At 34.6% G+C, this 25479-nt stretch overlaps 1 protein-coding gene across 1 annotated transcript; it reads left to right on the top strand.

Moving 5' to 3' along the window:
• Positions 1-954: 954 nt before the first annotated feature.
• On the top strand, positions 955-25278 carry LOC114285976 (NADPH--cytochrome P450 reductase). Its single transcript, XM_082918702.1, has 26 exons — positions 955-1615; positions 4102-4161; positions 4254-4330; positions 4444-4501; positions 4588-4671; positions 4780-4816; positions 5306-5375; positions 5551-5686; positions 15801-16214; positions 17749-17808; positions 17901-17977; positions 18091-18148; positions 18235-18318; positions 18427-18463; positions 18953-19022; positions 19183-19377; positions 19498-19590; positions 20914-21139; positions 21243-21326; positions 21537-21688; positions 21776-21872; positions 21996-22145; positions 22222-22299; positions 22382-22504; positions 22591-22704; positions 24807-25278. The coding sequence occupies exons 1-26, from the start codon at positions 1292-1294 to the stop codon at positions 24885-24887; spliced, it is 3039 nt and encodes a 1012-aa protein (XP_082774828.1). The 5' UTR covers positions 955-1291; the 3' UTR covers positions 24888-25278.
• Positions 25279-25479: the final 201 nt, after the last annotated feature.

The raw sequence follows: 25479 nt of genomic DNA, 5'->3' as shown, positions 1-25479 counted from the left end.
AAAATTTGGGTGAGTAATTTATACAGTTTTTTAATACACATTTTTTCGTAAAAAGTCAAAAAGTTATCCCAAACAATCATCTTTTTTTCTTAACTTTTTAGTCCAAAAAGTCAAAAAGTGTACTTATTTAGGACACCTCAAACGACCCCTAATTCTTAGGCCAAGTTTGGCAACCCAAAAATAATCCATCTTTTTATCTTTTTAACTTTTATCCATCACATCACCTCTCTACTTTTCTGTACATCTTTTCGTAAAAAGACAAAAAGTACGCTTATTTAAGTCATCCCAAACAACTCCTAATGTGTGTTGTGATTGGTGAAAAGAATATAACTCATTTTATTTCGACCTTGTTTAGTAGAGATTTTTTTTAATTAAAAATTAATAATCAAAAAGTAAAAGTTAAAAGTATTCTAATCTCAATTTTTCAATAATTAATTTTATTTAACTTAATTAAGTTATTTTTACTAATAAATTATAGATAAAAATCATACCAAACAATCTACCACAGACTCTCAAATTAGAATAAACTATAACCACCTTAAAAAATTATACTCCCTCCGTCCCATAATATTAGTTCCTTATTCCATTTTTCATTGTCCTAAAATATTAGTCCCTCTTCAAAAATCAAGTACAAAAATAATATAAATTTTCTATTTTGCCATTCTTTTAAATTCATAAATAATATAAAAAGTACAATTATGACATTGATATTCCCAAAAAAATGTACTATCAAAGGGTAATTTTGGAAAATTAACTTTTTTAAAGTACAATAATTGTACTACCAAAAAAAGTTAAATTCCCCAAAAGGGACTATTATTTTGGAACGGAGGGAGTAATAAATAGTTCATTGAGTAATTAGAAAATGTATATATATAAAAAAATAATGATATGTGATTGGTCAGTCACATAATTACGTAGTACTTTTAAACCGACTAATAATTTTTCCCCCCTTTTAGACCCAAAAAGAAAGCCTCGAGGTTGGCAAGCAGCAGCAGAGACACACAACCAAGTATCCAATCGTCAACTGTCTTTTGTCTGCACCGCTTCTCTCTCTCCTAGCTGTCGCTCTAGGTGGCTTCGAGAAGCGCTAGAGGGAGAGTGAAAGAGCGACACTCTCTCTCACCGACACAACCCCTAGAGAGTCCCAGAAGGATATCATCAAATTCAAAGCAGTTGACCAGCGTTCTCGATCGATTCGCACTTGACTATCTGTGAAATCTGGAGTAAGAGTAGAAAGGGATCAAATCAGCAGATTTCGGGGTATTTTTGGACTTCGAATTCGCTGAAAACCATGGCTTCGAACTCAAATTTGATCAGAGCGATCGAATCGGCGTTGGGAGTTTCGTTTGGTTCGGAATTGGTGTCTGATACTGCGATTGTGGTTGTGACGACTTCTGTTGCTGTGATCATCGGATTGTTGTTCTTTCTGTTGAAGAGATCGTCTGATCGGAGTAAAGAATCGAAGCCTGTTGTGATTTCGAAGCCATTGCTGGTTGAGGAAGAGGAAGAGGAAGAGGAAGAGGAAGAGGAAGATGAGGTTGAGGCCGGTTCGGGGAAGACGAAGGTGACTATGTTCTATGGTACTCAGACTGGCGCTGCCGAGGGTTTCGCCAAGGTGAAGTTTTCTGTATTTCCTTTGTGCATTCTTGTTTGTTTCTGATAGTTTTGGATTTGACTTTGTGTTTGATTTTTTTTTTATTTTTTATTTTTTGAAATGAGATTTTCAGGGTTTTTTTAGGTACTGTTGAGTTTGGAGTTTAGTGAGGTGATTGAATTTGGGGGGAAATGTTGTGAGATGGGAAGTAATTGTCTGTCCCCCGAAATTCAGCTGAATTGTCAAGAACCATTGCAATTTGCTGAATGATTTTCTCTTTCCCTTCCTTTGGTGAAATTGAAGATGGGGAATCTCTTATCTCTGTTTACCCCTAATTGCCTTGTTTATTGTGTAATGTTAATCATAATCTTGACTAAGGATTTAACATGAGCCCCATGCACCCACACAGACAAGCACATTTGCACACAAAAAGAATGAATAGTTTTCATTTGTCCTGCGTCGTTCAACTATTAATGATGACGACTAAATGAGTTATGAATTTTCAGTCAATCGTGTTAACAATTGTGGCAAAATATGGTTGAAGTAAATAAGTTGGAACGAGCGAAGATTTTCTTTTTCTCTTTTTTTTTTGGTTTCTTTATGTGTCTTCTATTAAGGATGACGACAAAAGTAGTTACGGAATTTCAGTCAACAGTATTAACAATGATGGAAAGTTTTCATTTTTCCTGCATCATATGACTATTAATGATGATGACAAAATGAGTTATGAAATTACTGTCAACCATATTACCGATGATGACAAAATGTGGTTGAAGTTAGGAATGGCAACGGGGCGGGGCGGGGCGGGGCCGGGGATCACCCTCCCCGTCCCCGATCCCCGATGGTAGAAATCCCCCCGTCCCCGGCCCCGATCCCCGACGGGGAACCTATATCCGCCCCCACACCCGCCCCCTAACGGGGATCGGGTTTAGATATAACAAATTCATTCATCATCAACAACAACAACGTAGAGAGAGAAATCTGATGCTCAAATGTAAATAAAAAAAAAAATTCAAATCTAATAGATTTGTTCATCACCATAACAGATCTGATGAGCTCAAAAAAAAAAAAAAAAAAAATTCAGATCTAACATATATATATAACAAATCTAATATATATATAACAAATCGATCGATCGAGAGAGAGAGGAAGACTGCCGCAAACAGTGGTGAGTTGTGGTGGCTCAATCGGCGGAGGACGGAGATCGGCGGAGGACGGAGAGGAGGGCGATCGACGGACGAGGGAGAGGAGGGAGATCGGTGGAGGAGGGACAGGAGGGCCATCGGCGGAGGAGGGAGAGCTCGATCGGCGTCTGTTCTGTGAAGGTTTGAGAGAGAGAGAGATGAGAGACAGTGAGTGTGTGATGTGAGTGAGGGTCAGCCAAACATATAATATAATATATGTATATGTTATAATAACCTTAACTAAACATATAATATAATATATATATATATATATATTATAAGAAAAATGTTTGGGAGCACTAATTAGTGCTCCCACTAATTAGGTGGCAGTGGGTCCCGCCATTAATGATGTGATGTTTTGGTCTTTGAGTTGTTTTTTTTTTTTTTTTTTTACTTTTTTAATGCATTAGTGCTATTAGTGGTGATGTTTTTAGTGGGATGAATCATTGTTGATATTATAATAACATACAGTACCTAACACATATAATATAATATATATATATATTATAATAGCATACGGGGATCAATCGGGGATTAAACGGGGCGGGGCCGGGGTGGGGGAATCTATCCTCGTCCCCGGCCCGAAAATTATCGGGGATTTAATTTTCAATACCATCCCCGGCCCTATGGGGATAATTTTCGGGGAAAAACCGTTCCAATCGGGGTCGAGGAATCGGGTTCCCATTGGGTCGGGTTTAAATTGCCATCCCTAGTTGAAGTAAGTCGGAATGAGCCAAGATTTTTTTTTTTTTTTTTCTTTATGTGTCATCTATTAACAATGACGACAAAATGAGTTACGAAATTTCAGTCAACCGTATTAACAATGACGATAAAATGTGGTTGAAATAAATAAGTCAAAACAAGCTAAGATTTTCTTTCGTTGTTTCTTTATGCATCTTTCCGAGCTATAACCTGAAATTTAGGTTAAAATCACAAAATGGAAAGATTGGTAAAGCTTTGTGAGTCAAAAAAGTGTTCATTTGCACTTTTCATTTATGGTGAATGTTGGAAAAGGTGTATCTAACCAAATACGTTCACTTGCGCTTTTCATATATTGTTATGATGACATGACAAGGTTTGACTAACCCAATACTTTATTCAAAAAGAGGTGAGTCTAAGCAAATATTGTGCATCCCCACTCGTCCAAAACAGCTACAACCCTTAATTTTGCAGTTTCATGGTAATTTTCATTTGTCAAAAAAATGAACAATTTGATTTTTCGTGGCAAAATTTACTTTTTGGGTTAATAAGCAGTTTACGTTGGGCAAATTAATTTTAATGTTTTGACTATTATGCTCCCTTGTGATGATTCTCTTTTGACAGTCTTTAGCAAAAGAGATCAAGGCTAGATACGAAAAGGCTATTGTGAAAGTTGTTGACCTGGTATGGTGAATGGAAAACTTCTCATTTGATCTTTCAAGAGGATTTACTAATACTAGATTATTTGATATCTCTTTTTTTCCCCCTTGAGTTAGGATGATTATGCTGCTGATGATGATCAATATGAACAAAAACTGAAGAAAGAGACTCTGGTATTTTTCATGTTGGCAACGTAAGATAGACTTGTAAATTTGCTTATCTGGAAATGCATGACATTTTTTTAACAAATTGAACTTTTCGGAGGTGAGGCGCTTATTTAATCTACATTTGAGCTGGTCATTGTAGTTATGGAGATGGAGAGCCAACTGATGATGCTGCAAGATTCTACAAATGGTTTACTGAGGTGGATAGTTTTGTCACTGTCGAACTAACTTTAGTAGTGCATTGTTTTTAGAAATTTGTGTGAAGAGGTATTGGAAATGTTTTCAGGAAAATGAAAGGGGAGCCTGGCTTCAACAGCTTACATATGGTGTCTTTAGTCTGGGTAATCGTCAATATGAACATTTCAATAAGGTAAATTCGTTATATATTCATATCAAACCATTACTTCTCGTTCTGTGATTCTTTCTTTCTTGTCTTTTTTGTCCAATTTTTTTATCTGACTGCAACTTTTTCAAACAGATTGGAAAGGTGGTAGATGAACAGCTTAGCAAACAAGGTATAAAGTTATTCTCTATCACTGAGCATATTTTGGAAGATTCTTAGCACACCATAATATTGTTACTGATATAGAAGGGTAGAGTTATTCAATTATCTTGACATTGAGGGTGTCCACTGGCTTGTTGCAATTCTCTGAACTTTTTTTTTATATTCCCTTCCCCACTCTTAGATGGTAATATGCTTATCTGAGGTTACATCTCCCTTATTTTGATTAGTCATTTTATCTCCAGCTTCAACTATACAGCTATTGTTCTAGATTATTAACAAATTTGGACAAATTAATCCTCAGAAACAAGGTTTATTTTGAGAGTGATCGGAATAGTTGGTGAGACTGATGAAAACCTAAAAGTTTGTTATGCTAGCATTCTGTTGGATGGCACACTTAGGATTTGGTTCTTATTGATAGGATGACAAGAACTATTACTGAAGAGGAAACACTTACATTTGGCTGAATAATCTCCCATTGCACATCTTCTTTATGTGTCAGGTGCAAAACGTCTTATTCCAGTTGGTCTTGGGGATGATGATCAGTGCATTGAAGATGATTTTGCTGCTTGGTATGTAGTTATTATTATTATTATTATTATTATTATTATTATATGTTTTTGGATTAATTCTAATGTTGTGGTAAAGAGCTGATCTTTATTCATAAGTCAGGGAAGATGGCAGCGTGAAGTATCAGTTCAGTTTTTCTATCATGTTAATGGTAATGATATGATTCTTCTGTTTTAGGCGGGAAACATTGTGGCCTGAATTAGATCAATTACTTCGAGATGAGGATGATGCAAACACAGTGTCTACCCCATATGCAGCTGCTATTCCTGAGTACCGAGTAGTTATTCATGATCCTTTGAGTGGGAGAGGAGAAGCTTAATTTATAAGTCAAAAATCAACTTATGTTCACAGTTATAAGCTATAAGTTGTTAAACTATAAGCTATAATCGCTTTTCCACAACTCTACCAAATGGGGCCTTTAAATGGTACAACGTCAAGCCCTTTACGCCCATCACTCTCAACACCAACTTGGAAGTCACTTTTGCAAATTGAAAATCCTCCCAAAATTGGGTTTGTACTAAGCTCGCAATTGAAAAAGCCTATAATACTTGTGTAGACGGAACGCTTTTAAATCGTGATATTGTTTCATGTACTTGTAAACACGAGAAATCAATGAAATTGGTGAAACCTAATAACTTTATATATTATCCATAATAATTACTTTTCTTCACCTCTCATTTATCTATAGGAATAATTATCATGTGATTCACATCCATGGTTCAAAATGAGACATATTATGTGCTGCTAAAGTGCGATTTTACATTCTTCATTGAGTCCTCTATAGGCTGGATTTAATGCAACAAAATTTAGGTTCTTCCCGAAAAGGAGACATTAAATATTCACTGAGAGTTAATTAACAAACAGCCTAAACTGAACCATGGCACATTAAAATGATAATCACGAGTTTTTTATGCAATTCTAGATCGATAAATGGCCTAATTAGACAAAGTCCTGAGAAAGAATCTAAAGATCGAGAAAGTAAGCTAAGGACAAAACCCTACTACTTTTGGAAGAGTGAGACCAGGATTTGCTAAACTACGATCTACTTCTTGAAATTACAATTTAAAAAACAAATTTAGCAAACTATTTGTAATCTAAACAAACCTTTCACCAATTAGTTTCGCAGAAATTCACAGCATGCCACAAACAGATCAATTTCAATTTTCATATTTTGATTACACAATCAAAGAGTTACTAATCTAGTTGTCCTTGCACATTCTAAAAATTCCAAATTTGGCATAGATACAATACAAGTATACAAACACTTTAATTTGAACAGATTGCCCATCCCCTTTTAAAAAAAAAAAGGCGGTGAAAATTTCAACGTTACAAACAAAAATTATCCATTTCAATTTTATTCTAATATAAGAGTGACTTAATTGTTTATATCTTCAACACTAGGTCTTCTAGGTTCATCAATGGAATGAAATTTTAGAACAATTATTCAAACCCATTTTTGCAAAAAGGATACTTTGTATGTCCAAAATAGAGAGAGAGATAACCATCAAGACCTTTGCCAGCTAACTACCATCTTGTATAACCAATAAGCGGATTGCTTTAGGACCATTGATCATCACCTTCAATATAAGAGATTGAAAGTAAACCAAACAAAATTAAGAGAAACCTAGATGTGAAAGTACCTTAGAAATCCAGAGAGTGAAGCAGAAGGTGTTCGCGAAGAGGAGCGCATGTTCAGAAACGTGGGATCCAAAGGATATATGAGGGAGGGAGGGAGGGGGAAAGAGAAGGTTAGAGGCTAATTTATCAAACCTCGTTGCAGGCACCCAGATTTCACAGCCGCCTCCTCTCGTCGTCGCGGCCCCCGCCAGTTCGTTGTCAACCTCTGTTCGCCATTGCCCTCTGATTTCGCTCAACCTTCGCCGCTCTCTGTTTGACGGGTTAGGGTTCAAGACAATGAGAGAGTGGAAAAGAGGGGAAAACAGTGTTGATTGATATTTCCTTTTGGTGTATGTATCATTCGATACATACAGAGAAATAATAAAAGTAAACATAAAATAAAATTAGACGGTAAATATCACCTTGATTCTCTCTGATATATATATATATATATATTAGTGATTGGTGCCCCAAATATCATTTTGGCACTCTTTTTTTTTAATCATACAATTCATGACATGCATTGTGTGTCGTAAAAAGGCAATATTTTTAACGTCATGCGATGTATGCGTCGTAAAAAGTGCAATACTTTTAACAACGGGTGTTGTGTGCGCCACGGCTGGCGTATGTACGTCGTGTATAATTGATATATTAACGGCATGCCATATGCATATCGTAGAAAGTTTTATTATTATTTACGACGTGCATTGCAAACCGTAAAAAAATCATCGTTATTACCATTCACGGCCTACGCAATAAACGCGCCGTGGTTGGAAAAGTATTTACGACGGGCAAAAAAAGCAAGTCATAAGAGTAAGAAACTACGGTATGCGTTTATTGTATGCCGTTGATGTGGTGTCGTAAAAAGTCAATTTTGTTGTACTGATACCTAATCAAAATAATTTTTTATAAAAACAAAATAATAAATAAATGTCACACATTAATTCAACAATGATTGAGATCTTTTTTTTTTGGAGATCCCACAGTCTCTTTCGATCTCAATCATTAATAGTATAGGCCTTACACATATATAAATGGATCTCACACATATATTAATAATTAAAATTCAAAGGAAATTGTGGAGTTTCTTTAAAAAAAAAAAAAAGATTTCAAACACTTTTCCAAACAATTTAAATTATTAATATGGACGTACAGAATCCAACAACAGCTTGTAATCCACCACTAGGGGTGGGTGCGGATTGGTTGCGGCCACGAAACCTCCAATCCGCCATCCATCCGCCAAATTGGTGGATTGGTGAAAATCAATCTGCATCCGTCCGCCAATCCGGCGGATGCGGATTTGGCGGATTGGCAGATTGGCGGATGGATGCGAATCGGTTTAGCGGTTTGAAATTATATAAATTTTCAACATACAAAAAAAAAAAAAAAAACCCAAGAAAAAATTCAATTAATATCACTAAAATTAAAAAAAAAACCAAGGAAAAAATTCAATTAACAAACATCACTGATATACCCCACTTTTTTGTGTGTATATTGAATATGCAATATCATATTCAGTGGTAGATAGATTAGATAGATACGCTATGCTTTGAGTTTGAGTGGAAGTGTTCTTTTAACAAAATTTTAAAATGAATGGGTAGACTGCTTTAACAAAATTTTATTTTTTGACAAAATTTCTATGGGCCTTAATTAATTATTTATAGACTATTACTAAAACTCTCATAAAAAAAAGTGAATTGTGTGGGCCTATAACACTCTGTAATGTTAAAGTGACACGTTATCTTTTTCACTATTCAAATTGATTTGGTTTAAATTTGAACATCATTTTCCTTAAAACAAATAACCTCAAAACCTTTTAGCAATCCACACACAAATCAATTTCCAAAGGACTGTTTTCTTTGAGCCAAAAACAATATGCATCAAATCTGCCATTCATCTTCTTCACATGTGATGTGAGACCAAAAAACATTGCACAAACATACATAAATTTGATAGGTCTAAAACTGTCAATTGAATCTTGAAAAAGAAGAAGATATCCAATACCATTCACTAAATAATAAGCAGAGGGTAATATTATTGAACTCCACATTTATTTTATTTTATATGTCATCTTGGCAGTGTAACATATAACTGTTAACACAAGTGCTCTCCAATTCTCTCCCACCTACAATAGTTAATATTGCTTCTTTTTCTTCTCCAAATAAAAGTGATTCTATTGGAAATTCAAGATTGCCCAAACCAAGTGCCAAAAACCAATCTCTGGCCAAAGTGCATATATTATCTAAGAAAATTATTCTCAAATGCACCAGAAAAAGAAGGGAAAAAAAAAATTATTTATCTATTCACAAGAGATGTCAATAACAGAACATGAGTAAAACAAAAATCCCTTGCTCACATAAATAAAACCATAAGCACAAAGAAAACTTCAACAATTCCAAAAAAGCATCAACTTAACAAACCTCATAAGACATGACATGTTATCAATTTCCATTATCTTCTCCTGGGCATCCAAAGTTCAATGTTCTAGTGGGCAATGCAAAAACATAATTCATTATAGTCATTCAAAGTTGAAGTTGAAAATCATCCAAAGTTTAAAAAATAATAATAATAATACAGTCATCCAAACAATAATACAGTCATCCAAAAAGAAGCAAAAAGTCATTAATTTCCTTGAGCCGAACCATGAAATGAACCATCTAAACCTGCATAACAAAAAAAATGAAATTATTTAATAAGGAAAATACTAAAAAGTCTTAAACTTAAAACAAATAAACATATGTTAACAACATTTAGCAAAGAGAAGGGGTATTTTACCATGATATTAAACTTCAATAAAATTAGGTTCCGGACTTGGGCTTGAACAATAACTTGATTCTGAAACAACTACACATAAAACATAACACAAGAAAAACATGTAAAGTGAAAATAATGAATTTTGAATAATACAAAATAAATGAAATTTAAAACAAAATAAATCATTGAATGTATTACCCGAATCATATTGTTGTTCAAATTCTTCAATATCATTCATTGCTTGTCTAAGGCATATTGGAATGTTACTTCGAAGCCAATTTTGTGCACAAACAAGAACCTTCACCATCTTGGGAGCAAGTGAACTACGAAATGGATCAAGTATACGACCTCCTGTACTAAAAGCCGACTCAAAAGCAACAGTGGAAATAGGCATTGCCAACAGATCTCGTGCTATAAGTGATAATACTCTATACTTTGTTGCATTAACCTTCCACCACTCCAAGATATCAAATTGAGAATTATTCCCACCTTTCTCAATATCACCCAAGTACTTGTCCAATTCCGACATACTCCCATTACTACAAAATTGCCCTTCCAAAAATGAGTTAAATTGAGAGTTCACAATACAGTGTGGGTCATTTTCATCTATCACCATATCTACTCTTTCATTTACATTGGAGGCATGCACATTTGTTGGCTCAAGTGTGGCATAATGATCATAAAATTTGCCCAAACAATTTTTTGACCTTGTTTAATATTTCTTTCACTTTCACCATATCTCTACCAAAAATTGTTGAAAAACAAAATTGCAAGTATGTCATTTTTCTTCTAGGATCAAGCACAACCGCAACATACAAAAGTAGATTGATTTTATCCCCATTTTCCCAATACTTGTCAAACTTCTCTTTCATTTTCTTTGCCATTGAAGACAAAATAGGATCATTGTCTTTGATTAATTGTCCAATCATATTTTCAATGACAAAAATTTCTGTGTAGAATGTGTTTGAAGTAACAAATAAAGACCCAGAAAATCTCTTTGTGGCATTGTAGGACATTCTAAGAAATTTCAAAAACACCCTACAATTATCTCAATCCTCGGCTGTAGGCATCTCTCTCCTCTCACCCCCTTCATTATCCAAAAAGTAGTGTTTGTAATTGTAGTCCTCCTCACCCATTCTTTGAAAAGCACTCTCAATTTTTTTTGCTGCCTCTAACATAAGATATGTTGAATTCCACCGTGTTGGCACATCTAGGCACAAGAGGCTCTTACTCTCAATTTTCAAACTTTTCACATACTTTTTAAAAGTATCAAGGCGGTTTGGAAAAGACCTCACATACCTCACTGCATGCCTCACATTCGCTATACAAGACTCAAGATCCTTCAATCCATCACTAACAATAAGATTTAGAATATGCGCACAACAACGCATGTGTAAAAATTCATGGCCCAAGATAGTTCCCTTCCACAATTTTGTTGTTCGTTTCAAGAATCTAATGGTTAGATTATTGGAACTCGCATTATCCACAGTTAAGGTAAAAAGGCCATCAATTTCCCACTCCTTTAAAAGTGCCTCAATTTTTTTACCAAGAGTTTTTCCTTTGTGGTCTTCAACTTGACAAAAATTTACGATCCTCTTTTGTAACTTCCAATCATCATCAATGAAATGTGCAGTTAGACACATATAACACAAATTTTGTATGGAAGTCTATGTGTCCGTGGTAAAACAAATTCTACGCCCCTTCACAATTTTTTTCAACCTTTCCCTTTCATTGGTGTATATGTCTAGAATGTCCCTAGCAACGGTATATCGAGATGGAATCTTGAACTTGGGTTGCATGACATTACAAAACCTCTTAAAACCAACCCCGTCCACAAATCTAAAGGGCAATTCATCTATTACTATCACTTCCGCAAGATGCCTTCTAGCAATTTCTACAGAAAATGACGTAGCTACAACATCAACAACATCCTCTCCACCAACTTCTCTAGGTTTAAATCCCAATGATTGTTGCCCATGAGTATCCCTATATGGATACTTTGTACAATTTTTCAAATGACTTAACAAATTACTTGTTCCATGACTCTTAGAGCCTGCCATATATTCTTTCTTACAATACTTGCACATAGCCCTATCTTTCCCATCAATGCCCTTAATCTTTTCAAAATGATCCCAAGCCTTTGATGTTGTTCTCCCATTACTACTAGTTTTGGCCAAGGGTGGTCTACGAGGGGGAGCATTAGATTGGGTAGATGGGTCAATAGAAGATGATTCAGACTCAACATTAGGACTCACAAAAAAAGTTTCTTCACTTGGAGGATCCATGGCCAAAAGATTATCAAATAAACTGCCAACAACCAATAAAAATCATTCAAAATATGCTTTTCAAATCCATGCTCTTTTTGAAAACCTAAGAGATTAGTTTAAACTAAGAAGGATATTAAATGGACAGAGTTTAATGTTCACTAGACAGAGTTAAATGGATAGAGTTTAAATCCATGATGTAGAGAAATGAGAAACATTATTCAAATAGAAAGAGAAATAAAATCCAAAATAATTTTGTAAATGAGAAACAAATCATTATTCTGATGATAAGTTATTCAAACAGTTAACCAAATAATTTAACCAATTCTGATGATAAGTTATTCAAACAGTTAACCAAAATAATTTTTTAACAGTTAACCAAATCAAAACATTGTAAATGTGAAACAAATCATTCAATAGAAAGAGAAATAAAATCCAACTACAAAAAAAAGTCAATATTCTGATGATAAGTTAACCGTTAAAATAATTTTGATCACATTACACATTACACATCATTCTGATTGATGGAATATGTGTAGTTAAATGATAAAAAAAAAAAGAGCATTACACAAAATAATGTGTGAATATGTGTTGTAGTTGATCAATTAGAATAATGTGACACCAGATGTGCCAACAATAAAAAGTCATTGAGAACAACTTGCTACACTAATTTTGAAAAGTCACTGGGTTCATCATGCTTCTTCCTTATTAGGATTCTCTACCCACAATCTTTTATTTACAGAACAAATTGCTACACTAATTTTGAAAAGGAAAATGTTGCACAAAATTAGGAAATTACAGTCAATGACAGTGTAGTAGACAAAACAGATTGTTCAAAAAAAATAAAATAATAAGTAAGAATAAAAGCTGAATAAAAGTTCAAATTAGAAGTAAGAATAAAATAAAAGCTGATTAACAAAACAGATTATTCAAAAAATAAACCAAACCTCTCTGTGGTTCTCTCTGTATCAATCAATCTAACCACGTCTCTAGTTTTAGAACTGGAACAAAACAAAATAATAATAATAGATTAGAATCTAAACGATTAGAAGTTTAGAACTAGAACCAAAAAATAAAAATAAAAATAAAAATAAAACCAGTTAAGATTCAGAAGAAGAGAAAAAGAAGAAGAAGAAGAAGAAGAAGAAGAAGAAGAAGGAGAGAGAGAGAGAGAGAGAGAGAGAGAGAGGTACCTCAGTTACAGTCAATGACAGTGTAGTAGACTGTATATCGATCAATCTAACCATCTATTTCGTTTTAGAACTGGAACAAAAAAAAAAAAAAAACAGATTAGACTCAGATCAGAAGAAGAGAAGAAAAGAGAAGAAGAGGAAAGCAGAGAGAGAGAGAGAGAGAGAGATACAGTCAGTAGTGTATCGATCGGCGACGCCGTGTAGATCGTCCGACGATGGGTAGGGTAGAGAGAGAGAGAGAGAGTGAGAATGTCTGTCTGTCTTTATCGAAAATTAGGGCAAAATGACAAGAGGCGGATAGATGGCAGAAAGGAAAAGGGGGGAAAATGAGGATATCAGCCAAAAATAAATAAAAAAATAGCCAAGGTGGTCGGGTCGGGTCTGGTGACTAAAATGGCAGATTACCCGCCACCCAACCCGAACCCGAAATTTGCCATAAACTAGGCCCGCATCCGCCCGCCACGTGGCACGCATCCATCCATTGGGGGTCGGGTCGGGTGTGGCGGGTCGGTGGATCCGCTGCACAGCCCTATCCACCACAAACTCCCGTGTCCTTTTTTTTTCCTCCTGATTTTTAGACCACAAGTATATGTCAATGAAATAGATAATTAAAAAGAAAAAAGAAAAAAACACACGTGTTTGTTAAGGCCACGTCACAACCAAAATGTGGGACTTTTAACAATAATCATTGGGCTTGGTTTATGGAGTGAGTTGACTTTTTGAATTTTGTTTTTTTGAATTATTTTAATTTGGAGTTAAAAAATTTAATTTAAGAAGAGTTTTTTGTTTTTTTTTTAGAGAAATAATCTAATAATTATACGTTGAATATAATATTTTGTCTTATTAAAATTAACAAGCCTATTTTATTTTTTTTGTGACTATTTTAACTGCAAACCCACCCAAATTCACTTCTCAAACAATGCCATAGTTGGTCCAAGAGTAGCGTCAAGTAAGGCCTGGTTTGGGTACTCAAAAAAAAAGTTAAAAAGTTATCACTATTTATCTAAAAAAATATTAAAAAATTAAATTTACACAATTTTCTTTTTCAAACAACTCTGACGGCAGAGCAGCGGAGGTAACATTTGGGAAAAATTGCACTTATTTAGGTGTACATATAACACTGTACTGTTCGGCCCGTGGGGGCCCATCACGGGTCCCTTTTTAATAATCTGAACCGTTTAATGTGTAGAACTCGTCGAGTACTATAAGCTTAGAAAAAATTAGGTGTACATATAACACTGTACTGTTCGGCCCGTGGGGGCCCATCACGGGTCCTTTTTTAATAATATGAACCGTTTAATGTGTAGAACTCGTCGAGTACTATAAGATTAGAAAAAATTATATTGATCAGATATCGGTAACTATATGATCAAATTAGTTAAAATTTATAAAATGGATGGTGTTATAGTTAACGGTTGAAAACAAACTAATCCGATCAGATAACTATCGATATCCGATTAACGTGATTTTTTACAAAAATATAGTTCTCAACGAGTTCTACACATTGAACGGTTTCGATTAGCAAAACGAGACCCGTGGTAGGCCCCCACAAGCCGAACAACACCTCCAATTCAATACCTGAAAAGCAGGGAATCATTTTCCACTGCCAACTTTGTCCATAAATTCAGCCTATCCTACAACCTATTCCATCTCATCTTCTCTTATACACTAATTTATACAAATTTTTTTTGGGTGAGTTAAAAAAAATTTTGGGTGAGTAATTTATACAGTTTTTTAATACACATTTTTTCGTAAAAAGTCAAAAAGTTATCCCAAACAATCATTTTTTTTTTCTTAACTCTTTAGTCAAAAAAGTCAAAAAAGTTTACTTATTTAGGACACTCCAAATAACCCCTAATTCTTGGGCCAAGTTTGGCAACCAAAAATAATCCATCTTTTTATCTTTTTAACTTTTATCCATCACATCACCTCTCTACTTTTCTGTAAATCTTTTCGTAAAAAGACAAAAAGTGCACTTATTTAGGTCATCTCAAACAACTCCTAATGTGTATTGTGATTGGTGAAAAAAATATAACTCATTTTATTTCGACCTTGTTTAGTGGAGATTTTTTTTAATTAAAAATTAATAATCATAAAGTAAAAATTAAAAGTACTCTTATCTCAGTTTTTCAATAATTAATTTTTTTAATTTAATTAAGTTATTTTTACTAATAAATTATAGATAAAAATTATACCAAATAATCTAATACAGATTCCAAAATTAGAATAAATTATAATAGTGCATTGAGTAATTAGAAAATATATATATATAAAAAAATAATGATATGTGATTGGTCAGTCACATAGTTACGTAGTACTTTTAGACCGACTAATAATTTTTCCCCCTTTTAGACCCAAAAAGAAAGCCTCGAGGTTGGCAAGCAGCAGCAGAGACGCACAACCAAGTATCCAATCGTCAATTGTCTTTTGTCTGCACCGCTTCTCTCTCTGTCTGTCTGTCTCTCTCTCCTAGCTGTCGCTCTAGGTGGCTTTGAGAAGCGCTAGAGAGAGAGAGAGAGAGAGAAAGAGCAATACTCTCTCTCACCCCCACAACCCCTAGAGAGTCCCAGAAGGATATCATCAAATTCAAAGCAGTTGACCATCGTTCTCGATCGATTCGCACTTGACTATCTGTGAAATCTGGAGTACGAGTAGAGAGGGATCAAATCAGCAGATTTCGGAGTATTTTTGGACTTCGAATTCGCTGAAAACCATGGCTTCGAACTCAAATTTGATCAGATCGATCGAATCGGCGTTGGGAGTTTCGTTTGGTTCGGAATCGGTGTCTGATACGGCGATTGTGGTTGTGACGACTTCTGTTGCTGTGATCATCGGATTGTTGTTCTTTCTGTTGAAGAGATCGTCTGATCGGAGTAAAGAATCGAAGCCTGTTGTGATTTCGAAGCCATTGCTGGTTGAGGAAGAGGAAGATGAGGTTGAGGCCGGTTCGGGGAAGACGAAGGTGACTTTGTTCTATGGTACTCAGACTGGCACTGCCGAGGGTTTCGCCAAGGTGAAGTTTTCTGTATTTCCTTTGTGCATTGTTGTTTGTTTCTGATAGTTTTGGATTTTACTTTGTGTTTGATTTTTTTTTATTTTTTATTTTTTGAAATGAGATTTTCAGGGTTTTTTTAGGTACTGTTGAGATTGGAGTTTAGTGAGGTGATTGAATTTGGGGGGAAATGTTGTGAGATGGGACGTAATTGTCTGTCCCCCGAAATTCAGCTGAATTGTCAAGAACCATTGCAATTTGCTTAATGATTTTCTCTTTCCCTTCCTTTGGTGAAATTGAAAATGGGGAATCTCGAAAAAGGATCAAACGTATAATACTTTTGCTGTGTGTGTGGATTTGAAACTGGGAATCTGAAAAGTATCAGCCCCATACCCTTTTGTGGACTTTTTGCTTGCTTAATCCAAAATTTTAGGCTAAGAATGTAGAATAAGGATTATTCCACTACTTTTGTTTTAATTGCAGAATCTCTTATCGCTGTTTACCCCTAATTGCCTTGTTTATTGTGTAATGTTAATCATAATCTTGACTAAGGATTTAACATGAGCCCCATGCACCCACACAGACAAGCACATTTGCACACAAAAAGAATGAATAGTTTTCATTTGTCCTGCGTCGTTCAACTATTAATGATGACGACTATATGAGTTATGAATTTTCAGTCAACCGTGTTAACAATTGTGGCAAAATATGGTTGAAGTAAATAAGTTGGAACGAGCGAAGATTTTCTTCTTTTTTTTTTTGTTTCTTTATGTGTCTTCTATTAAGGATGACGACAAAAGTAGTTACGGAATTTCAGTCAACAGTATTAACAATGATGGAAAGTTTTCATTTTTCCTGCATCATATGACTATTAATGATGATGACAAAATGAGTTATGAAATTCCTGTCAACCATATTAGCGATGATGACAAAATGTGGTTGAAGTAAGTCGGAATGAGCCAAGATTTTTTTTTTTTTTTTTGTTTCTTTATGTGTCATCTATTAACAATGACGACAAAATGAGTTACGAAATTTCAGTCAACCGTATTAACAATGACGATAAAATGTGGTTGAAATAAATAAGTCAGAACAAGCTAAGATTTTCTTTTGTTGTTTCTTTATGCATCTTTCTGAGCTATAACCTGAAATTTAGGTTAAAATCACAAAATGGAAAGATTGGTAAAGCTTTGTGAGTCAAAAAAGTGTTCATTTGCACTTTTCATTTATGTTGAATGTTGGAAAAGGTGTATCTAACCAAATACGTTCACTTGCGCTTTTCATATATTGTTATGATGACATGACAAGGTTTGACTAACCCAATACTTTATTCAAAAAGAGGTGAGTCTAAGCAAATATTGTGCATCCCCACTCGTCCAAAACAGCTACAACCCTGAATTTTGCAGTTTCATGGTAATTTTCATTTGTCAAAAAAATGAACAATTTGATTTTTCGTGGCAAAATTTACTTTTTGGGTTAATAAGCAGTTTACGTTGGGCAAATTAATTTTAATGTTTTGACTATTATGCTCCCTTTTGTGATGATTCTCTTTTGACAGTCTTTAGCAGAAGAGATCAAGGCTAGATACGAAAAGGCTATTGTGAAAGTTGTTGACCTGGTATGGTGAAAGGAAAACTTCTCATTTGATCTTTCATGAGGATTTACTAATACTAGATTATTTGATATCTCTTTTTTTCCCCCTGGAGTTAGGATGATTATGCTGCTGATGATGATCAATATGAACAAAAACTGAAGAAAGAGACTTTGGTATTTTTCATGTTGGCAACGTAAGATAGACTTGTAAATTTGCTTATCTGGAAATGCATGACATTTTTTTAACAAATTGAACTTTTCGGAGGTGAGGCGCTTATTTAATCTACATTTGAGCTGATCATTGTAGTTATGGAGATGGAGAGCCAACTGATAATGCTGCAAGATTCTACAAATGGTTTACTGAGGTGGATAGTTTTGTCACTGTCGAACTAACTTTAGTAGTGCATTGTTTTTAGAAATTTGTGTGAAGAGGTATTGGAAATGTTTTCAGGAAAATGAAAGGGGAGCCTGGCTTCAACAGCTTACATATGGTGTCTTTAGTCTGGGTAATCGTCAATATGAACATTTCAACAAGGTAAATTCGTTATATATTCATATCAAACCATTACTTCTCGTTCTGTGATTCTTTCTTTCTTGTCTTTTTTGTCCAATTTTTTTTTCTGACTGCAACTTTTTCAAACAGATTGGAAAGGTGGTAGATGAACAACTTAGCAAACAAGGTATAAAGTTAGTCTCTATCACTGAGCATATTTTGGAAGATTCTTAGCACACCATAATATTGTAACTGATATAGAAGGGTAGAGTTATTCAATTATCTTGACATTGAGGGTGTCCACTGGCCTGTTGCAATTCTCTGAACTTTTTTTTATATTCCCTTCCCCACTTTTAGATGGTAATATGCTTATCTGAGGTTACATCTCCCTTATTTTGATTAGTCATTTTATCTCCAGCTTCAACTATACAGATATTGTTCTAGATTATTAACAAATTTGGACAAATTAATCCTCAGAAACAAGGTTTATTTTGAGAATGATCGGAATAGTTGGTGAGACTGATGAAAACCTAAAAGTTTGTTATGCTAGCATTCTGTTGGATGGCACACTTAGGATTTGGTTCTTACTGATAGGATGACAAGAACTATTACTGAAAGAGGAAACACTTACATTTGGCTGAATAATCTCCCGTTGCACATCTTCTTTATGTGTCAGGTGCAAAACGTCTTATTCCAGTTGGTCTTGGGGATGATGATCAGTGCATTGAAGATGATTTTGCTGCTTGGTATGTAGTTATTATTATTATTATTATATGTTTTTCGATTAATTCTAATGTTGTGATAAAGAGCTGATCTTTATTCATAAGTCAGAGAAGATGGCAGCGTGAAGTATCAGTTCAGTTTTTCTATCATGTTAACGGTAATGATATGATTCTTCTGTTTTAGGCGGGAAACACTGTGGCCTGAATTAGATCAATTACTTCGAGATGAGGATGATGCAAACACAGTGTCTACCCCATATACAGCTGCTATTCCTGAGTACCGGGTAGTTATTCATGATCCTACTACTACATCTTACGAGGACAAGAACTTGAATATGGCAAATGGAAATGCTTCATATGATATTCACCATCCATGCAGGTACTTCGATACATGCATGTTTGGTTCTCTTTCATGTCTTTTTTTTTTTTTTTTTTTTTTGTCATTATTATTATTGTTTATTTTTTTTACTGACCTTTAAGTGTTTTGAATTGCCTGAAGAGTTAATGTTGCTGTTCAGAGAGAACTTCACAAACCCGAGTCTGATCGCTCTTGCATACATCTGGAGTTCGATATATCAGGAACTGGTATTATGTATGTTTATGGCTGCCTAATTCATCTAATCGAGGTTCAGATTTAATTGTTTTATATGTATTGGATTATGTAGCTTTTTATGTGCAAGGTAAAATTAAAATGTGGAGGAATTCCGTGCTAATAAATTATGTTCCGCATTAAGATCCATATTAGTTCGGGAATAGCTAGGTTTTAGTAGTTGACTGACTGTCTTGCGTGCAACTGTGCAATACATGTATATTTTGCATGTCTGGCATTAATGTGGATGTTGGTCTGTGCTGGTTAAAATTGAATTTCAATTGCCTTGCTTTCATTATGTATTTATGTGGCTACTGGACCTTCATTATTTTTCCTTGCCACCATATCCTTAAAGTCTAGGAAGGTTCTGCTAGTCTTATCTCATCTAAGCTTTAGCAATGTAGCTCATTGGCACTAATTTTAGTTATACTAGTGGGTGGCACACGCAATGTGTGTGCAATTCAGATAAGTAAGCATAAAAACAAATAATAAAGAAATTAATATCATAGTATGTATGTTGTCTAAATGGTAAGAGTGTTCTTAATGAAACACAAGGTTTTGGGTTCAAATCTTGCTCATGCCTTTAAAAAATATTTTTTTATTTTAAGATAGGAAAATTTGTCACGGGGCAGAAAAAGAAGCCACTACACTATTAGACACCAAGTCATGTGCTCACATATATAATAGTATAAATGACTTTGATGAGAGATATCTGTGGTTCAAATGAGGTTTAACATTTTACCTATAAGTTGAAATTGTAGTATGATGTTTATCTTAACTAACAATTACTCTCGAATCTATATTTTTCTAATGTAATGTTTATTTCCATGCTAATTTTTATGCGGCACTGAGTCTTTTTCCTTTGTTATCTTTAGTCCCCTTTGATTTATTTGTTGGCTATGGAAAAAAATGTTGACTCATGCTTGATTTTTGCAGCTTTTCTGTCAGCAAATATCTGTACTACTGCCATTTAAATTGTTATCTTTAGTCCCCTTTGATTTATTTGTTGGCTATGGAAAAAAAATGTTTACTCATGCTTGATTTTTGCAGCTTTTCTGTCAGCAAATATCTGTACTACTGCCATTTAAAATCTATCTTTTCTTTTATATTTATTTATATATGCAAAAGGAAAAAAGTAGTGACAAAATGAAAAATTAGATTGGCACTACATTGCATCTTAAACTAAGGAATTGTTTTCTTTATGGTTGCTGGGTAGTGAGCACAGATCTAACTTCATTGTCAGCCCCATTGTATGATAGAAGGCAGCCCTATCCATAAGAATGAAATGAATAAATAAAGTATTTAATTTCTTTCTTGACTGCCCAGATATGAAACCGGTGACCATGTGGGTGTTTATGCTGATAACTTTGATGAAGTTGTTGAAGAAGCAGCAAACGTGTTGGGTCAGCCTCTAGAATTGCTCTTTTCTGTTCATGCTGACAAAGATGATGGCACATCTCTTGGAGGCTCATTACCGCCTCCTTTTCCTGGCCCTTGCACCCTTCGCGATGCACTTGCACATTATGCAGACCTACTGAATCCTCCTCGAAAGGTGGTTTATTTTCAATTCTCGAGTTTCTGACCTTTCTTCCTTTCCAATTGAGATCCTTGACTCATGATAATGGTATGTCACACTCCAATGGTTGTATTTTCAGGCTGCTTTAAGTGCTTTGGCTGCTCATGCAGTTGAACCTAGTGAAGCAGAAAGGCTCAAGTTCTTGTCATCCCCTCAGGGAAAGGTAGCAAGTTGCTTTTCACTCCCCTTCCCCCTTTTTTTCCCCTTCTTTCTTTCTTTCTTCTTTTTTTTTTTTTTTTAAAAAAAAAAAATTATTTTTAAAGTTGATATTGTGTTTGCATGATTGACAATAATTGGAAACTCATCTGGTTCTCTACTCAACACTTAAATTTTTTTTATCCATTTATGTTTGTGTTTCTTTCTCATTGTCCAGGAGGATTACTCACAATGGGTTGTTGCAAGTCAAAGAACCCTTCTTGAGATAATGGCTGAGTTTCCATCGGCAAAACCTCCCCTTGGTGTATTTTTCGCAGCAGTGGCCCCTCGCTTGCAACCACGTTACTATTCTATCTCGTCCTCTCCTAGGTGTGTTTTTATCCCATTTATGGTATTTGACCAGAGTTTTACCTAGTATGTAGATCCTGGGAATTTTATTCCTTGTTTTTATGGCAGATTTGTTCCAAATCGAGTTCATGTGACCTGTGCGTTAGTTTATGGACCAAGTCCCACAGGACGAATTCACAAAGGGGTGTGTTCTACCTGGATGAAGGTATGAACCAACCTTCATGTTATTTGTGCATTATTGGTATTGCAATGTGCTTTGTCTGTGTAATGCCCACAATTTTCACCCTCTAAACTGGTTTGGTTTTATTGTTGTCTTAAACTAATTCAGAATGCGGTTCCTCTAGAGAAAAGTCGTGACTGCAGCTCAGCTCCTATTTTTACCAGGACATCCAACTTTAAGTTACCAACCGACCCTTCAATTCCGATAATCATGGTGGGACCTGGTACTGGCTTGGCACCTTTCAGAGGGTTTCTACAGGTTTAGATCGACTCTATGATTTGTGGCTTTCTTTTATTAATAGGAGAAGCTATCAGCTTACAGATAAGTATTGCAGGAAAGGTTGGCCCTGAAAGAGGATGGTGTTCAACTTGGTCATGCTATGCTGTTCTTTGGATGTAGAAATCGCAAAATGGTAGGAATATTTGCTACATACACTCTTGAGGATTTTCTAACTGAGCTGGTGCAAGATTTTCTGACTTGATTTTTATTTGTAGGATTTCATTTATGAGGATGAGCTCAATAATTTTGTCGATCAAGGTGCAGTATCTGAGCTGGTTGTTGCATTCTCACGAGAGGGACCAGAGAAGGAGTATGTTCAACATAAGTTGAATGCAAAAGTAAGTCTTAGGAAGTCAAAAGCTTAGCTTCACGTTCATGAGATAAATTATAAGATTCATTGTTCATTAATTTTGTTGATGTGCAGGCAGCACAAGTTTGGGGTTTGATCTCCCAGGGGGGATATCTTTATGTTTGTGGTGACGCGAAGGGTATGGCCAGAGATGTCCATCGCATGTTGCATACCATTGTTGAACAGCAGGTATGGAGCTCTCTCTCTCTCTCTCTCTGTCTCATCATTAAATCTTTCCAGAAGCATCTGTTTTTAGGATAAATTACACTGACACCCCCTGAGGTTTATGTTTATTACAGTTTCTCCCTTCACATTTGGAAAATTATACTGTTCCTCTTGTCAGTGTAATTATTTGATGGTGTTAACTTTTAAGTTAAAATGACATATTTACCCTTAACTTTGCATATACTTTAAAGGGTAAATTACATTGACACCCCCTGAGATTTCAATTTAATACGGATTTCCCCCAACATTTAAAAAAAAAATTTAATTTAATAAAAATAAATATGAAGAAATATATTTAATTTGTAAAAAATTATTTCTAATCACTTGAAAGATAAAAATTATATAAAAATGATAATTATTTTTTATTTTTTTATTTCTTAACTAAATTAATTTTAAATTTTTTAAAAAAATTTCTAAAAATTAAGCCATACATAGCTTAAGAATCTTTTGATAAGTTATTTCTTACGTTGGTAACTTATTTAATTATTTGTTAATTTTACGACATTTTTACCATTTGAGACCTGTTTGGTAATCTTTCGTTTTCATTTTTCAATTTATATTTACAAAAATTTTAAAAACTGTCATAAAAACTTGTTTGACAATTTTTTTTGTTTATAAATGGTTGTCTCAGTTTGTAAATTTGAGGAAAAAACGTAAATTCAAAAAATGAGTTTACGTTGGTTTTTAAATAGAAATTTAAAAATTTAACTAACAAATTTTTTTTTCAATTAATTTTTTTTTTTCAATGATTTTTTTTTCCCAATTAATACTAACTGAGGGGGGCAATTGGTAATGCTACTTTAAACCTTGGGGAGGAGATTGTAATATCTAAAATGTGAGGGGTGTCACTATAATTTACCAAGTGAGGCCAAAAATGGTATTTAAAAAAATTAAATTGCTAACATCAACAAAATCTATTAGTTGACTTAACAGTCAACTAATTGAGGGAGCAATTTGTAATGAAACTTTAGATCTCAAGAAGGGGATGTAATTTTTAAAAGGTGAGGGGAGAAACTGTAATAAACAAAACCCTCAGGCTGTCAGTGTAATCTACCTTTTTTTTTAATTAGTGTACAAGTTATGGAACAAACTCCTACGTGTCAATCAGTAAACAATGACTTAAAATTTTTTTTTTAATTTTAAATTTGGGGCGTGTGGGAACAAACCCCTAGTCGTCAGTCGGCTTTATTGGAATTTCTACTCTCATAAAGACGGACTAGAGAGACTAAGATAACAATGCACTTTCTTTGCAAAGAGAAGGTGCCTAGGGGGTGTAACATTGATATCAAGAATTGAACGACGACTCTAATAAGTAATAAGAGGATATTGTATTAAGAAGGTGCCTAGGGGGCAACCACCCATATATGAGGGAGGGAGGGTTGATGGTGCATTGCACTCTTTTGGTCAATCCCATGTCATGGTCAATCTTGTGGACATTCTTGTAATTATCTGAATGGATCTAATCCATTAGCCGAATCCTTTTCATTTTTCCTGGCTATAGATGTTTGAGTTTGTTGCCTTCACTGGTGGATAGTGGCTTTTTCTTTTTTTTTTTGTGGGAACCCATAATCATGTTCTTTTTTGGTTTTTGTCTTTCAATATTTATGCAAGAAAATGTGTTGATGTCATTGTACTTGTTATTCTAGTACTTGATTATTATGGTTTGTTTTTCACTTATTGCATGATGAAAGTTCACTCAAATAAAAATCTAGGATACTAATTAGGTTAGAGTCGTCGTTCAATTCTTGGTATCAATATTATAGAAGCGGGCTAGCCTGAAGCATCATTAATAAGTAGAATAGGATTTTTGAGTTTTCAATGACGGTGAACTCCAAACACTCAATCATCCAATACAAGGCCTTACGAGTAAAACTTTAAATATGCACAATCATCCACGAATGATGTGTATCAATTAAGCCCAAGTACTCTTACGTGTGAGCCAAACAGAAACCTCCAAAAATTGTCCAATAGTAGGACTCCCATGTTCAACTCTCTTAGTAGAATAGGACGGCATTTGGTAAAACGAGATAATTTGTACTTACTCTTTGTATGGGGATGAATTTCAGGAAAATGTGGACTCAAGAAAGGCCGAGGTTATTGTGAAGAAACTTCAAATGGAAGGACGATATCTTAGGGATGTATGGTGATGAATCGATTTCAAAGCTTTCCTGTCAATAGTTGGTTGCAAAATCTTTGGCAGGCATTGAGGTGGATTCGTTTTTCTGTTCTATCTCAACCTTATTCGCCAAGTTTCTCTCTCCCGTTACTGGATCCTTTCAAACCATGACCGGCTGTTGAAAACAGAACCTGGTTTCCTGACTTTTTTTAATTTTGATCTGCTAGATGCTTGTTTGTTCTTCTATTTTATTTTCCATTTCAGTTAATTTTTTACTTTATAATTTACATAGAAAACATCATAGTAATTGCAACGGTGTCGAATCATATACTGGGTTGTTGTAGGTTTGTTTGAAGGGGTCTTGTAAGGATAATAAGTTAAAAAGAAATGAAATTAAGGTAGAATAAACTAGTATTTATTCATGTTTGAGATCCGCATGAAAATAGAACAGCAAAGTTACAATTTGGTTACACCATGAATCAATTGTTGTGATTGGGTCATCTTTTGTTTGATGCAGGTGCTAGCTGTGTTTTTGCATTGCCATGTGCATGATAATGAAATATCATCGTGTTTGGTGCAATTTATTGAATTGTTTGTAATTATTATTATTCTTATTATGAGAA

This window comes from Camellia sinensis, chromosome 3, assembly GCF_055761805.1.
Source record: "Camellia sinensis isolate YWXY chromosome 3, ASM5576180v1, whole genome shotgun sequence".
In the NCBI taxonomy this organism is placed as follows: Eukaryota; Viridiplantae; Streptophyta; class Magnoliopsida; order Ericales; family Theaceae; genus Camellia; species Camellia sinensis.
Note: the sequence above shows the minus strand (reverse complement) of the source record. Positions and strands in the feature narration are given on the sequence as shown.

Bases quoted from the DNA above. Each gene is read 5' to 3' on its own strand.
- LOC114285976 (XM_082918702.1), top strand. From the start codon at position 1,292: ATGGCTTCGAACTCAAATTTGATCAGAGCGATCGAATCGGCGTTGGGA. The intron at 18,149-18,234 runs GTGGATAGTTTT...AAATGTTTTCAG, and splicing joins TCTACAAATGGTTTACTGAG to GAAAATGAAAGGGGAGCCTG. The intron at 18,464-18,952 runs GTATAAAGTTAG...TTTATGTGTCAG, and splicing joins TGAACAACTTAGCAAACAAG to GTGCAAAACGTCTTATTCCA.